Source organism: Anoplopoma fimbria, chromosome 17 (assembly GCF_027596085.1).
Source record: "Anoplopoma fimbria isolate UVic2021 breed Golden Eagle Sablefish chromosome 17, Afim_UVic_2022, whole genome shotgun sequence".
NCBI classification, from domain to species: domain Eukaryota; kingdom Metazoa; phylum Chordata; class Actinopteri; order Perciformes; family Anoplopomatidae; genus Anoplopoma; species Anoplopoma fimbria.
In genome coordinates this window covers 8673443-8691068 of record NC_072465.1, presented here as the reverse complement: position 1 = coordinate 8691068, position 17626 = coordinate 8673443, and the positions used below count along the sequence as shown (strand labels likewise).

Here is a 17626-nt window from a genome sequence, read left to right as displayed (position 1 = left end):
TGTATTATATTGCGCAGTGTATTTCACACCTATCTTTATTGAATAAAGTAACCTACTGCGCGTATATTTAATACCTTGTATAACATCCATTCAGAGATTAAATGCAACTAAGCACATTGACTTAAGTACTGCACTTAAGTACAACTTTGACATACTTTCTTTGAGTATTACATTTTATGCAACTTTATACTTCTACTCCAATACATTTCAGAGTCAAACATTGTACTTTCTACTCTGCTACTTGTTTTTGTTTCACTTGACACTTAAAGTTACTTTTTACATCTGATCATTTGAGCATAATGTGCATTAATCACTCAGTATACAAAGTCACAAATTGGCTCCACATTGATTAACTACAATAGTAAAATGCTCTTACGTATATTATTTAGTGATAAAAACAAAAATAATTATATAATATTGTAGAATGAAAAAACTGAAAGGAGCCATTCTATATACTGAGTACTTTCCTTTTGATATTTGAGTACATTTTGTCGATAATACTTTCATACTTTTACTTAAGTAACATTTTTAATTCAGGACTTTACTAATCTAAGAGTATTTTGTGGGAGTACTTCTTCCTCCACCAATAACACCAAGGTAAACAATACAACCTCATTATTTCTATATAACTAACTTATAGTTGGGTAACGTTTGCTAACGTCACCTGGCTATGCTACTGTCGTTAGCAAACTAACGTTAGCACAGCAACATAAAAAAGAGCTAATAACATACGTGTAATTTACTACTTAATTAAACATTACATTACATTTATATTGAAATTTTAGGATTGTATTGTCTACCTTTGTGTCAGTGTTGGAGGTTGTGTGGCTTATTCAAACTAATAAACGCATGCTATCTTGTCCTGATGACCGTCTTTGTCTCTGATGTAACCAATTTCAGACTTCATCCAAGCTCAGGACCGGAACCCAGAGCTCTGCAGCTAGACCCTTCTCTTCTGTTTCTCCAAACTGAGGGTGTGCCAACCGCCATCTTCTGTAGGTAATACACTTATCTCTGATTAGTAACTCATATAACCCCTCTTCAAAAAATCCGAACTATCCCTTTAAGATGCTGAATCCGGGTTGAATGATATAAAGTGTAACGTTTGTTTAGTACATACAACCTTGACTGATTTGTTTTGTCTGCTGCTTGATTGATGACCCCACATTTTGTTGGGGAAAAATGCCACGGATCAGCAGATTTGTAGAATCACCGAGTCAGAAACTTTGACAAATCATTTTTTTTCCTGAAGTCAGCAGCAGAAAGTGCTGTGATCTGCTCTGGAAAGAGCATTTTATTTCAAAAACAGATAATTGTAGAGACAACAGCGAACCCTCTCCTGCAGACTGTGTCCTGTTGGAGAAGATCATTGCCCCCATCTACATTTTACATGTGGAAAACCTGCTCCAGGTACACATTAAAAAGAAAAAGAAAAACAGTATGAAGAACAGAAAAATTACTTTAGTAAAACCTGAGATCTAAAAGCAAACAGGATATCAGAATTTCTAGTCTTGTAGGAGTGGTATTATCTGTGCATCATGCAGTTTTTTCTCTAATTTCACTGTCAGCTGAACTCTGTGAGTGCATCTTCATTGTAGAATGCGCACAAATGAATCCTGGGAGTTTCCAGAAACGCCATTCAACGATTGAACTGAACATCTGTCCCAATCAGCATATAGTCCTAGAGAAAGGAATAGAGACAGCAGTAAATAACAGCTTTGAGATTATGAATTTATCCCCAAATGATTGGCCCTCACTAAGACTCCTGTCATATAATAAATGCAGCTTGCTCAGAAACATGCAGTTTTTTATAAAAAAAATTCGTCCAGTCTCTGACCTTCAGGACCTGAAGCTGAGTGTTCACGAGCTTCATCTTTCCGAGTGCAGGAAGTGGGTATCCCTTTGCAAGTTGAACTAAGAAGCAAAATTTCACATGTTAAGATAAACTAGGCACAAAATCAAATGTGGCAAACATTATTGCAATGTTATCAGTGGGGTTTTTATATTAGGTTTGCTTTGTATAGCACATGCGTGCATTTAATATGCTTGACATAAAAATATCGTAATAATGTAGATAAACAAAAAGTACAGATTACAAAGAACTTGAGAATGAGAGGAAAATGAATCATTTTTAAAACTAGTTCAGTATGATTACAATGACATTTAAAACAATAAAAATATAGACAGTAGCAATTTGCAAGGAAGTCAAATAAATTAAAATCCGTTAATAAATACAAAGTTGTTTAAAAGGGGGCATCCAGGTTAACCTTTCTGTCTTCAGTTAAACCTACTATAACATATTTGTCGGCCACTTGGGGAAGCAGAAACAAGTTTTGAAAACATCACTGACACAAGTAGATAAGATGAACTTGTAAGCAAACAGTGCAGCTGTTATGGAGCAACATTATCAGTCATTTCGAAGCAGCGTTTCTTGCCACCTGCTGAATTTAAGTTCAATATTCAACCTCTTCTAGCTCTGTTTATTGGTCTCTACCAACTCCTGAGGGAAATATCTGTCTCTTTAGCTTTTTTGCTTCATAGCAGGTGGTGCACACAAAGCTTTTTAGAGCTTCTTTTATGATAACAGCTGCCTGCTGCGACCAAAGATCACACTACAAGAGTGGCGAGAGTGAATTGACATAGTGAAAATGTGGCTCCAACAGCTAAACAAGGAACTAAAACTCACTTTTAGGCTTCCTTAAGCTGAAGGGAAGCTGCAGATGAGAGTACATGACATTGCATCTAATTCTTATAAATACAAAAACTCACCGTTCAGTATTGGTATCACAACAATTTTGAGGACGATTTGGAAGATGTTGTTGAGGGCTCTGACCTGCAGGTTAGGGTTATGGTTATGGTTAGTTTGTCATGCTGGTAACAACTTAGCACTCTGTGTCTCATGTTAGAATGTAGTTCTCACCTGAAATTCCCCCACGTAGCTTTTTCCTAGGGTCAGATCCATTCTGTGCAAATTAGGCAAAATTAGACTGTGATGTTCATCTTTACAAGGACCTTTTGGCCTCCCCCATTTTTTTTCTTCTGAGAACAAGTAGTTATTTTTTAAGTAACTCACTGGTTAAGGGTGACAGATCCGGCCAGCCTCAATCCACTGACAACCAGTCGGGCACTGACGCTGGTATCCTGTAAAGACAACACAGTGAGAAAATTACCAAGCTTGGCCCACACAAATAAGCTTCTTTCTCTATCATGCCGTCTGTGATACCTACCAAGTTTAGGACAAAGAGAGGGGAGAGTGTGGTGTTGGGTTGGATAGCGTAGGCCGTCACCGTGCATGTGGCCTGCACCGTGGCGTTGTTGGGTTCAAAAGTGATGACGGGGTTTTTCACCGTCTTCACCAGCAGTTTCATCATCAGGCCAGGGAAACGCTCGGCGATCTGAAAAACACACACCGATACGTAGATGACAAACTGCCAAAAGGGGAGGATGCCTCCTTTAGCTGATGGAGTCGGCGGAACGCGTTCATCACCTGCGGGATGAAGGCTCCGAACGTTTTGGTGTTGAGTCGTATGGGCGAGCCTTTTGGGATCTGTTGTGACGGAAAGGTTGTACATCAGTGTGACGTCATGAATGTGGATTGACGAGGGAATGGAAAGGGATGGAGCTCACCATGTCATCGGTGATGGACAGGCTGAGGGTTCCGGCTGTGTTGTAGACGAAGGCCGCAGAGTTGGCGGTGAAGGCGGACAAGCCGGTGTACAACATGTTGGTGGACTGGGGCGGCATGGAAAAGGCCGTGGGGGAGAATGGAGGCTCCTGGTGCTTCTGGATGTTGTAAAATTCACCCTAAGTGACAAAGACACAGCAGAGACAGAGAGGTTTGGGATGTGGCCATGATTGTTTATTTCTTCGTAACCAAACCGAAGCTTCCGATATATAAAATGTGCAGTTTAATAATAGACGTTTCTTTACCTTCAAGCCCAATTCAATAGAGGATGTGGACACTATGGGCGCTGACACCATGGAGTATTCAATCTCTGCGTACTTGTCCACCTTGGCTACGACTGCAGTAAGGTAGTAGAGCGTTTTTCATATATTCAGCATCAACGAGAAATTCAAGTATTCGATGTAGATATAATGTTTTACCGTTAAGAGTTTTCAGCTCAGGGTTCAAATCAGATACTGCATCGGCCACCAGAGGGCAGATCTGCAACAAAAAATAAGACCAGAAATTTTCCCAGAATCCATCAGAAACCTATGCATTAGTAAATACAGAGCACTTCAGAATCCAACTAGTGTCAGTTTACAAACAACAGAGGAATAACTAATGTTAATGAATTTAGACAAACAAGTATTTTAATATTCTGACTGACTGTGATACAGATTTATTTTCTGTCAGATCTGAAAGATTTGCAGTTTTATTACACTCTCTGTGAGAACTTCTTCTCATACCAGTTATATTTTCTGAAGTGACTTACTCACGCAGCATCCTCAGAACAAAAGTTCCCCCTTACTGACTTTTACTTATTACTCTGCTACGTTTATCAGATAGCTATAGTTACTTGTTACATTACAAACACAAAAGTTAATAAAATGCAACATATTCTTAAAGATTAAACCAATGGCATCCATTCCTTTTGGCTTTTTAGCTCTCACATACAAACAAGTTTGTAGTTGTGTCTCCTTTTTTTTTTTTTTTTATGAATTGTTAGCAGTTTTACCAATTCTGGCAGCAGAAGTTTGCAAAGAAAACAGCACAGTAGTTCTCATAGAACTCGTGAATGTTACTGTTTGAAGCATGTAATATTTATCAAAGGTTAAAAGCTCAATATGGAATTCTTATCTAATGACGCCCAAATTAATTTGAATGGAGTAGTGGAACTTGTAATAGACAGTTCCATAGTAAAAGTTGTTCCCAGCCGCTTTGTGATCTAGTCTGAAGAAGGAACTCCTTTATGTTATGAATTCTAGCTGCATTTAGGATGAAAACCAGATACAATGTGAATACATCCCTAGAGAGGAGAGGTAACAATCTAAAGCAGCTCCAATAAGGCTGGATTGCCCTCACCTTTTTCTGCAGTGCACCCCGTAAAGCCTTATCGATGAACTTTCTGAAGAGATTGTACAACCAGCTGAAACACAGGGCAATTAGAGGAGAATGTCAAGCATGACATAAAAACCCTTTCACATTCCATTGCTTGATATTGGTTGACTTGAGCGCATAGCAGGGTTCCTTTTACCTGGCTCCGCCGTGGAATTTGACTTTCGCGCTGCCGACAGTGGCCACGCAGCTGACCGTGCTGACCCCAGGCCGGCCTGTCTCGTCACTCTTCATGGCAACGCTGGTAGTGATGGTGAGACCATTGACGTTCAAATCGAAAGAGCCTCTGTCCTTTCTGTTAAGAGAGAGGAGTCACCGCTGCAGCAGAAATATCACAAAAAATTGATTTAACAAAGCTGTTTAAGGAGGACATTTATTTCTCACTCACATTATTCGGAGGTACTTGACCCTCCAGTTTCCGCGCAGACGGAGGAAGGCGTTACCGATGGACAGTCTGACGCCAGTCCCTGGCACCAGATCCAGCGCGGACTTTGGCAATCCCACATCCACCATTCGCAAACTGGAAGAGAGGACATGCGCGTTTGTGAAATATCCCAATTTCCTACAGAACTTACAAGAGTGTTGAATTAACTGGAGCCTTACTTGGTCAAGCTGTAGCGGACCTTGCCAATGGGAGACACCCTCTGTTTCCCTGACATATCTGGGACTTTGATGGATTTGAGTTTCTGCTGGATGGAAGCCATCCCCAGTTGTCTGCCTAGCAAAAAGGCAAGGGAATGTGATGATGAGATTCTGGAGAGATGAGTGCTTTCCAAATGATAAAGGAAGCGGGATGCAATCCTTACCATATTCAAGGCCTTTTGCCGTTAGCTTGACCTTCACCCCAGGATTGGTGTTTAGGGTCACAGGGATTAAAGCCACCAGAGCCAGCCAACAGCACAGGTACATTTTGACTGTGGGGGGATAAAATGGACAAGATCATGAGCTAAACTCAAATTTTGACACCAAAAGCAAGCCGTTGTTTCTGCATTTGTGTGATTGACATGTTCTGATTTCAATAAATCAATGGCTTCCTCTTTTAGAGTCACGTAACTGGTTTATTTCCCTTTTATTGAAGACAATCATAATTGTACTCATGTCAGTGGCTTCTCTTTAAACTATATTATATATAAAATACTTAATTATGAGTTAAAGTTTGGCATTCAAAATCCTACATAGCATTATCAACAAAATATATTTATAGTAAAAAAGTAAAAGTACTCCTACCAAAGACAAATGGGCCCTGTGACTCATATGACTAACAATTCATTAACATTAACATCTGAAATATGACAAGGGGCGCCAGCTCACAAGCCATGTAGTTTTGGAACCACTGGTTTAACCTTTAAAGGGGACATATCATGAAAACTTTTTTCACTGCTTGTGCACTTTCAGCTGGGTATCTGTAGTGTATGCTAAATAAACCCAGTCAGTCTTGTGGGCTATCTAGATCAGAAAACATGTGATTTAACAAGCAATTCATATTTGGCTCTCTTTCCTGTGTCACATGCATGATCAATCAGAGCAGACTGAGCTTTTTTGGGAGGAGGGCTTAAAGAGACAGGCATTAAAACGAAGCGTTTTAGACATAGGGTGAATACATGTATATTCAGACGGACAGTATGGGAAAAATAATTACTTTTTTTAACAATAAAGAGTATGAACATGTTCTAGCAGAAACCCAAAATATAAGTATGAATCTAAAAATGAGCATGATATGTCCCCTTTAACAACATGTTGTAGTCTTTATTATAAAATCATAACCTGAAAAGTAACTCCACTGCAAATATATGTCATGGAGTAAAATGTACAATATCCCCCTCTGTAATGCATTGGGTTAGAAGTATAAAGTAGCATAAATTGGATTAATCTAATAAAGTACAAACAAAATTGTACTTAAGTACACTGGAGTAAATGTACTCTCCACCGCAGCCTCAAGTCCTGCTTCAGTGGAGGCCAGTGAAAGAGCTGATTGTCAGCGCTGCAGAACAAACCACATGACTCCTCATAAGTCAGCAGGCAAGATGGACCTTTATTAAATTAGGCCTAGTCCTAGTATCTGTGTCCACTCTGAATCTGCATATCTAAACTGGTGTAGAACTGTTTTAAAGGCTGAAAAATGCACTTTTTTGTCTGTAAAAACAAATTGTAAAAAAAAAAGCTGCTTATCAAAGAGAAAAGTCACCACTGGAAAGCAAAAACATAATCTTTGAGTAAAACACATCAGCACTTAATTCCGCAAGTAATTATATCTCATCAATATGCACATCCCAAAACACTAGCAAAGTCTGCGTCGCTGTCTCTTAACATGCTCTCAACAAGTAAACAATCAAGGCAGAGGTGGAGAAGCACATCCTTTCCCTCAAACAAATCAGAATCAACACAACACTGACTGATTATCCCCACTGGACTATCACCATGTTAAGAACATTTCTATCAAGGGTTCCTTCACACTTTGGGCTAAATATTTGGACCATGATATGAAAGATTAAGCTTTGAGAACAAACTTAAGAAGCTCTCCAGACTATATCTATAAATTTGACCCCATAAACAGTGGATAGTCACCGTTCTCTTACCTGGAGCAGCAGTTTGTCAGGTTTCTCCTGTTGTGTCAGTCCGACTGCTAACAAGACAGAGTATAAGAGGAAGGGAGGCACATTGCCTGTAATTCACTTACTCAATCAGGAACTGAACTCGGATAGGGGACTAACCCAGACAAAGCAACAATATGCAATGTTGGTATCTCCATTGCTTCACTGTCCTGCTTAGGGTTAGGGTTATTCACCAAATGCTGGACAGTGATCTTATCTGAGTGTCGTTTTGCATTAAAAAACAAACTCTAAAGGCCACAGTTCTAAAAGCTTGATATGGTTTGGGGCAGCTTTTTCTCTTTGCAATATTTTCTCCTAATGCTTTTGAGTTCCTTGTGTCAATTTGCAGTAAAGTAATACTCAAGAAAATAAGCACAAAAAAGGAAAAAAATGTCCCTTAAGCCACTTAGTGCATAGCATCTCAGCCGAACTCAACATTAGCAAATATTAGGCATGATTATAAAAAAGGACGAGAAGTGCGGAGCTGTGTGTTTATCATTTCTCTGCTGCTGTTTAAATGTGACGCAGAATTAAATGATCTTTCTTTGTACTGAGAGTAAAAGGCCGTAGAGTGTTCAGAATTTCACAATTTTTCAATCTCAATGTTTGCCATCATAATGGCAAATAAAAGCAGGTCTCCCTCCTCCTCCTAACAAGGGCAGATCAGGGTTTGCTCATGTATCATAGAGTATGATGTTGGAAACTACACCTGCTGCCCTTGTTGGGTTTTTCTCAGGCAGCAACCTCTGGTTCTAAAAAATGATGCCAACGCATAAGCGCCTTAAACCTGTATTATTTCTACTGACCAGCAGGGGAGCGACTTCTCTAGTTGCTGAAAATGTCAGATGGTGTAGAAGTCTATGAGAAAATGACTCTACTTCTCAATTGATTTATTACCTTGGTTAACATTGTAAACATGAGTTTATGGTCTCAATCTCTAGTTTCAAGTCTTCTTCAATACAGAATGATGTTCATTTAGTAAATTACAAAGAGGATAGATGATAAAGCAGGGTATGCTTTAGGGCGTGGGTACCTTGTGATTGACAGATTGCTACAAAGGCGTCACTCCTCCGCAGTCCAAATATAACAGGATGGTGACGACTGAAATGCTGAATTGGAAGCTTGAAAACCGTAGCCCACAAACCAATGGGTGACATCAACACTACTACGTCCATTTTTTAAACACAGTCTATGTTTTTTTATTAGTTCATTTTAAGGTACTTTATAAAGATCTGTAAGTTCTTGGAAAATAACTTACAGATTTATTGATGTTAAAATCTTATTGTCAGGGCTAAGATTTGTAATCAAGGGGCGTGTGCCCTGAGAAGCAAGATAAATGATGAGAACAGCTGATACGACGATTGAAAAGCCCCGAACAATGACAGCAAGGAAATTATGGGATTGACCAGCAGGATGTGAGAGAAATAGACTGCGGACCTAATCATGTAAGAGAATAGTCACCATGACTGAATTTAGGCTGGAGCTTCATTTGGACAAGGAGCTTAGATTATCAACGAGCATTGGTAGCATGTAGGATATCAGGTTTTTGCTAATTTGAGTGAAGCAACTCATTGAAGCAACACAACCATAAAAACACTTGAAAATGAGCCGCCACAGGAATACTCTTTGAAAAGCAGTTCATCGCTGAATTTCTATCCCCATCTTCATACAACTTTAGAATTTGCCCCGACTTTAATGGACAAAGTGAAAATTTTTACTTTTATCATTTCAATTTCAAAGTGATTGATCTCATTTGTTACATCCTACAACATGTGAGAAAATGTGGGGTGTAAAAACACTTTATTTCCCGCATTCTGGTTAATTATTCTGCATTAATTAATGGAAATTACTTTATTTATGTAAAGGAAAACACAAAATTAATTGAATTCATTTATAAAACCCTTAAATTGAATAGCTCATATGTGTTTCAGCACGACCTCTGTTCATGTTCAAAAATTTCTGTGTTTGCTTGACATCAAGAATAAAGTCGTAATATTTTGTGATAAAAAATGTACCTGCCTTAAACCGAAACAAACAGATCAGGCATAAATCTGGCTTGATGTCCACACAAATGTTAATTTCACTTTCCACTTTACTATAACCAATCCAGCAGTTCAAACCCCCAGTAGCGCAGAGGAGAGGGCCACTATTGAGTGGTCAGATGTGGCGCTCACCATAGAAATCCAAAAGAACATCATTTAGCAATAAATAATGGCACAACAGCCTGTTGCAAACTTCAAGGATATTACAGATATTGGTAGGGACATTTCCCCATCGTCCAAATGCAAACCTACGCCCTGGTAAGGATATTACAAAATATTGGTAGGGACATTTCCCCATCGTCCAACTGCAAACCTACGCCCTGGTAAAGATATTACAAAATATTGGTAGGGACATTTCCCCATCGTCCAACTGCAAACCTACGCCCTGGTAAACCAACAATTCTTAGAGGACTAGTTGCTGTACCATTTTGAATATCAAGAAACTGTATTGTTCTGAATATAAAAACTTGACTTGGATCGTAGTAATTGGTCTAATACTTGGACACATAATATTATGCTTTGTCTGTTCAATAGAGTTTGGCAACAACAAAAGAAACACATATACAAATCCTTGCAAATACAATAGTCAAATACATTTAAACAGCAAACCAGTACAAAAAACATGCATGTACACAATCGTGTGTTTAACAACAGTCTAAACACGGTAAGGGTGGGTGATTATGGACAAGAATTATGAATTCTTAACATGTATTTTCATTTTTTTGTTAGATTATTTAAAATAAAAGCCGTCCCACAAAAGTTCATACGTCATGTGCCAAAGGGGATGAGAGTGTGCCAAATGCGCCTGCATCATTCATCTGTTCACATGCTGTCAGGACATGGAACAAGACGTGTCATATGTTCATTTTGCACATGTTTTTGTCTCTACATGCAGCAATATAATCCTGAATTTGACTCAAATGACGAAAGGCTGATCGCTGTAGTCCAGAGTGAGACAGTTCATTCACAATCTACCTGAGATCTCTCTTACTTGTTGTCGGGGCCATTCAGACACACAGCATTCTAAAAGCTCGTTGTGTGTGTAGATGCAAAAAGAGCCCCCTTCACACCTCAAGTCGGGTGGGGAGGCTGAAGATGCTCCGCGGCTCACTACAGAGGAGGTGGAAATGTAGCCAGAGGAGAAGTTCACGCAGAGTTCAGTTTCATTGACATGCTCTCCTCTGCTGCTGTCTCCTGTCTGTCCAATCCCAGGTCTCCAACAGAGAGCTTCTTACCATTTTTGTTTTTACCAGCCAGTTTACTGTTACTAATCCTGCCTGCAGTGGGACAACATCACTGTTTTCAGCACAATTTTATAAACTTTACAAAAAATGTTCCAGCGTCCATCTACATCTCCCTTGTTGCTATTATTTTCATTATCTAAAATGTGTTACTGACAGCTGATGTTCATCCTGTGATGCACTCCTGCCCCCCTGAGGCTGAAGGCAGTATGGCATCTACTTGATACAAATCCCTAGACGTCAAACTTGCTTGAATTGCAGTGCCCTAGATGTACGGCTCGACTCAGCAGAGGAAAGACCCTTTAATATCACGCTGTTTCTAATTCTAAAAGAGTGTGGTTAGGAAAAAAAAGCAGTGGCAACTGAATGGCTCTCAACAGTTTGGATTGTGTCCCCCCAGGGCCTCCATGCTGTTTTCCTAAAACAAAGATCCTTTTCATTTTGATGACCCTTGCCAGTGAGGACTGTCAAGTGCCTTTTTTTCACCACCAAAATTACATTAGTGTTTGCCAGTAAAGTCATACTCATTTCTCAGTATTATTTCTTGACCTGAAAACAGTAAAGCGTTGTTCAAATTAGATGAAACTTACACTTACACAGAGTGGGGTATGCAAAGAAAACTATATCTGTATGTTGAATCTTGTGTGAGGCGTTCTCTTTTAACTTGTGTGCAGACCCAAATCATTAAAAATGTAATAAATAGGACATTATGACCAAAGCAACCATAAGTGACTGTGCCCCATTTGTCTTGGTTGACAGATAAAGACTTTGAGATGAAGAGTGGCATTGTGAAAAAACTGACTTTATGGGAAAAAAAGAACATTTTGAAATAGGAACTGCTGGGAAGGTATACAGAATGACATGCTCTGTAATTATCTATCACTATTATCATTCCATAATAATGGGTTATACATGTTAATGGATTATTTAATAATTTCATAGTTATATTAAATATTTTGCCTGCTTGTATAGATTTTCTTTTCTTCATTTCAACACTTTTGGGTCTCTTTCTTTCTTTTCAGTGACTCAATCACAGCACGCACGCTAGTCCAAAAAGACCTTTAAAGGGGACACATCAGTGGGGACATTTTAAGGTTCATACCTGTATTATGGGTTTCTACTATCTAATAAAACATGTTTAAGTGCTTTAATGTTAAAAGAAAACATCATTTTTATTGCACTGTATGTCTGAATATACCTGTATTCGGCCTCAGTATGAAATGCTTCGTTTTAGAGGTCTCTTTAAGACGCCCTTCGTCAAAGAAATGACTTGATTGTCTTATTTTTTAGTTTGTGGGTTGGTAGGCACTCCAGATACCCAACTGTATGCGAACAAGCACTGACATTTTTTTTTTTTCAAGCTATGTCCCCTTTAAGGTAATTATCATGTTGTGAAAAAGCAAAACAACAAAAATGATTGTAAATAAGAATGACTGTTTTCAAAGTGCAATACTCGAACATGCGATACCACATTGTTGAAATTAGAGCAGCTGAGCACACAAGGAATAAGCTGCTTTACGAGCCCAGCGTGTGATGAATGTTTTATACCCACATACTGTACAGTCCTATATATAATATAGGGCTGAGCAGGCACTGGAAGAAAACTCATTACAAACCTGTTTGCTTTCTTACCCAGTTGAAATATTGACACATAGTGAATTAGGAAAAATGCAGGCCTTGAAAAATCGTTTTTGCTTTTCAAGAAATCAATATATTTAAATAATAAATAAACAAGTGGGTTCATAGAGCTGAGTATACTTGTGCATGTCTGAGATTTGCAAGTTTTATAAAAGGAAATTTGACATCAGTTCCTTCAGCTATGAGGAAGGTGAGAACCCATTCATAGTTATTTTTATTTAAATTTCCATGAACTCTTGTATCTTAAAGGTAAACCAAGGACATTTGATATTGTGTATGCTCGGGCAGTCAAGTAATGGGATGACACAGATGGCCTGAGCACCCTGTGGTCACACTTGGGGCTAATTCATTTCTCTTTCCTTGCGGACGAAGGAGCCTCAAGGACATGCTGCCACTTATTTCAAGACAGGAACTGTCTGTCTGTTCAGTGTTTTCAATCAGTTCAGACTACAAGGTGAGGTCGCCGGTCAATGTTTGACTGTATGACCAGTATAAAGTCTTATTCACTGCAAGAACGTGACACGGAATGACTGCAATGATGCTCAGCAGCATTTACACCATTGAAACCGATGCGACTTCATTTAATTCCGCTGTTTAATGAGTCGTGTGAATTATCCAATAACTCACCGGGTAGAGGTTAACACTGGGAAATGGTTAAATGAGCGTTTTTCTCCTTTGGTAGCCTCCTACACTAATGACTCCAAATGGCAGCGGGAATCAATTTAACCTGTTTCATGAAATTATGCGGCAGGGCATCAGTAAAATCCACACAGCGTGCTCATGCTCATTACCACCCGGGTCTTTGATGGCTTTACACCAAAAGATACCGAAGGGACAGTTTTAACATGAATGAGTTTGGCTTCCTTTAATCAGGCGGTTTGCTCACCGCTGTGCAGGAGACAGTTTGGATTGAGGTCTCATACGTTACCTCCGCCAAGGATGTTATGTTTTCAGATCGGAGCGGATTCATGCATTATTTATTAATTTTTGCTAACATTGCAGGATATGGTATTTGGTTAGCGGAGCACTGCGTTCTCGGAGTCTCCTTCTAGTTCAATACTATATGTGTTGCGTTCCTCCCAATGATTGTGCAGATGTCGGAACATTTTCTCCGCTGGAGCCCTTCTTTATGAAGAAGCCAGATGAGACTAGTATATTCTTATAGAACAGGGCTCATTCTTCAACAATGCTAACAACTCAGTGAAGCTGTACTTAACACACTAAACACAACATACAGCTGACACTGATGGGTGTCAATATCTTCGAAGGTAGCTGGTCATACGCCAAAGTATTGGACATAAACATTTTGACCTGATGATGGTGCTAGAGGAAAAGTCAGGGTAAGACCAAAGTCATTACAAACCAGTTGGATCAAGCCCCCAGAAAGAGTGCCTGGCTTTGAAGCCAATTTCTAATTGTGGCCAAACCTGTGGAATTGAAACTTCCTGGTCCATCATTTAAAGCCATCGGGCCCAAAAAGTCCTTTTTTTTTTCTCATGGACTTACTACCAGTAGGTAGAAATCTATTACTAATTATTTAAACAATTAGTCTTTAAAGTTGTGAAATGCAATAATAACCGGATCCAGAGTTGTGTCATTTCTTCGTTCGTGGTAATGAGGCTAAGGCTAGACCAGGAGCTGTGGCAGAATGTCAACTTTTGGTTTTACAAGGGACAGGGACAGCAATTTCCTGGGTGAAAGTCCCGTGTTTGATTGACTAATTCATTGCCCCAACCTCCACTCTAGGCAGAATTTGTTGCTTTTTATACTACAACACATGACTTCCTCCTTTACTCCCATCATAATTACTCTTTCCACTAGAGGTGGATGTCATCTTCTTGTACTCTTATCTGTGATCAACCATGTGAATAGATGATAACACCCTCCTGAACCTACTGGTAGGTGTAACAGGACCTTTCTAACCCATATATATGAGGATGATGACCACTGATATCACCCTTTCATCGGGTGTGAGTCGGACAAGAATGTGCGGATAGTTGTGGAGACATTTCCTTCAAAAGCACAAACCTCACTGTTGCAAATAGAAAAGTCGTGGGGTCACCAAAGTCAATTTGATTCATCCTCGTGGGAATCATGACTGTCATTTCAAAAGCCCATTTATCTAGAAATTTCACTGGATAAGTGACATCTCTGATGTGCTGCTGACACTAAATGAGAAGTCAGAGGATCATCAATGTCTTTAGGATTTATCCTCTGAGCACTATGAATATCTGCGCATAATTTCACGGCATTGCATCCGACAGATTTTTAGGTTTGTATCAAAGCGGTGGACTACATGAGTATGTGAATTATATATTTGAAAATAATGTTGCTCTATGTTGAATATGCTCCTGCTCCATGTAGTTCAGTTAACATTTGATCACTTCCTCCACTGAGACACAACCCCTTATGTGGCATTTATGGTCCTTACTTTAGCCACCTGAGGTTAGGTGAGGAGTTGCCGACACACACACTTCTCATAAAGCACGCACGGAGACATCGGCTGCAATAACTGAAGAATAATTTATTACCGCTAAACTCCGGTTGACTTTTCCAGTAAATAACATAATCAAACATAATTGTTCATCTGACTGAACAGAGATGCGGTCGGAAAACTGTTGCTCTCCGCCATCTAACCCCCCAAACAAAGGAAAAAACTGCCCATTAGAGGGCTCCCTATCAGTGCTCCCATAGCCACAGAAGCCAGGTGAGGCTCACACGTCACACATAGTAATCAGTCAGTAATATTCAATAATTACAAATACAATTATTCAAGTCAAATATTATTTCAACATTTTCTTTTCTTGATTAAACTTTAAATCTGGCTCCAACACCCCCTGTGCATGCTTTTGTCTTGACCGTGGTTCTAAGTCAGAGTGTTCTAGATTTGAGTAGATCTCAGTTTCTTTATTTTAATAATGACGCACTGTACGAATCAAAAGGCAATTTCCAGAGATTAATCAAGGCCTGCTAATTCCAAACTCTCAATAGATTTGTAAAGGACACTGTAGGGGCGGCAAAAAGGCAGAACTAGAAAAGGTTGCTCTCCAGAATCCTAAAAGAGCCTCAGCCTGGTATTGACAGGCTTCCTCCCACTGAGGTTGTAAACTGGTCAGTGCATCAGCCAGCGGAAAAGTGCAGTGAATTTCAATCAGCCAACACCAGCAGAGGGCCAACAGAGTGATAGCTGACCAAAGAGAGAAAGAGACATATAAAGAAAGAGAGACTGGTGGGAGGTGGATTGATTTTTTTTCAATCGGAAGCAGTTTGGAATAACTGCCCTGTGGAGAATTAACTGACTTTCAGTTTTGAGAGTTTGCCGGGTGAAGATTAACAGCTAATGTCTAGATCTATAAGCAGTTATGTACACATCAGTTAACATGGATTTTCTGGGTAATTTATATTACGTATAGATTATATTCTTATTTTGCTCCATGATGATTATGTTCCATCATTTTGTCTTTAATAATTTAACCGACAGAATGTTCAGTCAGTGTTTAGGACAAAGGCCCTCTGTAGAAGCTGAGTCTGTGAAGAAGTATGCCACACATTAGGGCTGTTTACAGGGACACTTAAAATGAGACGATGTAAAGTGAAGGAATAATAAATACATTCTTCTTCTGCTCAAAAACAATGTTGAATTCATGAGCAATTACATGCACTCAAATATGAGTGACTGCCATAGCCTCACTTGGTGTGGAATGACCCTTAATTTCCGTAAACTACGGTTAGCTAATGTTTTAGAACTTAACGTTACAATTGCTGTTCAACAAATTTCACTAAGGGGATTTGTATTAAAGCAGTAATAACATAATATTTGTGATAAAATCTGAAAGCAATAAACTTTGTCATATCTTGTCTTTTTTTTGATGGCATACATTTTGTATAGATCGAAGTTTGAAATTATTTCAAATTGCAGGCTATAAATTACATTCGGACTGAATTCAATGCAACTTTTTGCGATGGTGTGATTGCATATAAAGTCAATGCAAAGACATGAGTTGATGCAAACAGCGCGTGAATGGAATTGAAATTACAACAGCACAGAGTCCAAATGTTTCAATTTGAGCAAATCATTTCATAAATATGCAAACATGAGAGGAAAAATTAGGGGAAACTAAAATTCTGTTGAGTTATGAGAACAGATTTTTTTGGTCACCTGTGGGCAGTGAAAAGAAGCTGTAAATGCACTTAAGAAATGCCTGTTTACTACCACTGTAATGTGATTCAATTGGGAACTATAGTGGAACATATGCTATATTGAGCATTACTCTAACAAATTAATCTGAAATATCCAAAATATTCAACAAAGAAAATCTTACATCTTGCATCTCATTCAAAGCTGCATTACTTGATTTCTGGCTACTTGGACACAGCTGAACAGGCTAACACAACATTAACAAAATCATCTTAAAGAGTTTATGTGGTAAACTTGTAGCTTATTTACACATACAGCAGATACGGAGTAACAGCCACCTGGTGAATACGTCAAATATTGATTCCCATTTTTTTCAACTCCTGATAAAAAAAACCAACCCGTCTTTAGCTGCTAAATGCTCCATTGTGTTCAACAGCTAGTTGCTATCCCTATCTATCTGTTGTTTGGTGCTGGGCAGGTAGCATACAGAGGGTTTACAGCACTTTTTGGAAACTAAAAACAACTGCCAGCTGCTGCTGGAAACAAGGTTGATGAGGGAAATGAGACTGAACCAAACAATAAAGCTGTGAAAACTACTACCCAGCAGAGAAGGGTGATAATTATCAGTGCGATCATCACTCTGAATGAACCCATTTCACAAACAAGTAGTCATGTGATTCATTGTTAATGTAGAAATATTGATATTAGCAGCTTTAATGCCTGAACCCTCACACAAACACATAATTGATTTACTTATGCATGAATCTCATTCCAATTTATCAGAGATTTTATATTTTCCTATGATAAAAAATGATCTATATCTCAAAACTTTGCATTTAGATTAATGTTGTATATGAATGGTTTGAAAATGGTACCTCTTGAAGTGCTGCAGCTCATGACATCTTGGAAGTTAGTTA

At 38.9% G+C, this 17626-nt stretch overlaps 1 protein-coding gene across 2 annotated transcripts; it reads right to left on the bottom strand.

Annotated features, from left to right (window-relative positions):
* Positions 1-1269: 1269 nt before the first annotated feature.
* On the bottom strand, positions 1270-17621 carry LOC129105402 (bactericidal permeability-increasing protein-like). Of its 2 annotated transcripts, none has more exons than XM_054616400.1 (16): positions 17585-17621; positions 5866-5973; positions 5663-5777; positions 5448-5579; positions 5199-5354; positions 5027-5090; positions 4105-4165; positions 3931-4022; positions 3628-3804; positions 3488-3547; positions 3228-3395; positions 3074-3141; positions 2921-2963; positions 2770-2833; positions 1838-1914; positions 1270-1681 (listed from the first exon to the last, which is right to left on the bottom strand). In XM_054616400.1, the coding sequence occupies exons 1-16, from the start codon at positions 17604-17606 to the stop codon at positions 1640-1642; spliced, it is 1449 nt and encodes a 482-aa protein (XP_054472375.1). In that variant the 5' UTR covers positions 17607-17621; the 3' UTR covers positions 1270-1639. The 2 variants fall into 2 exon arrangements, with proteins under 2 accessions (XP_054472375.1, XP_054472376.1); XM_054616401.1 differs by lacking the exon at positions 17585-17621 and adding an exon at positions 7636-7741.
* Between the last annotated feature and the right edge of the window lie 5 nt (positions 17622-17626).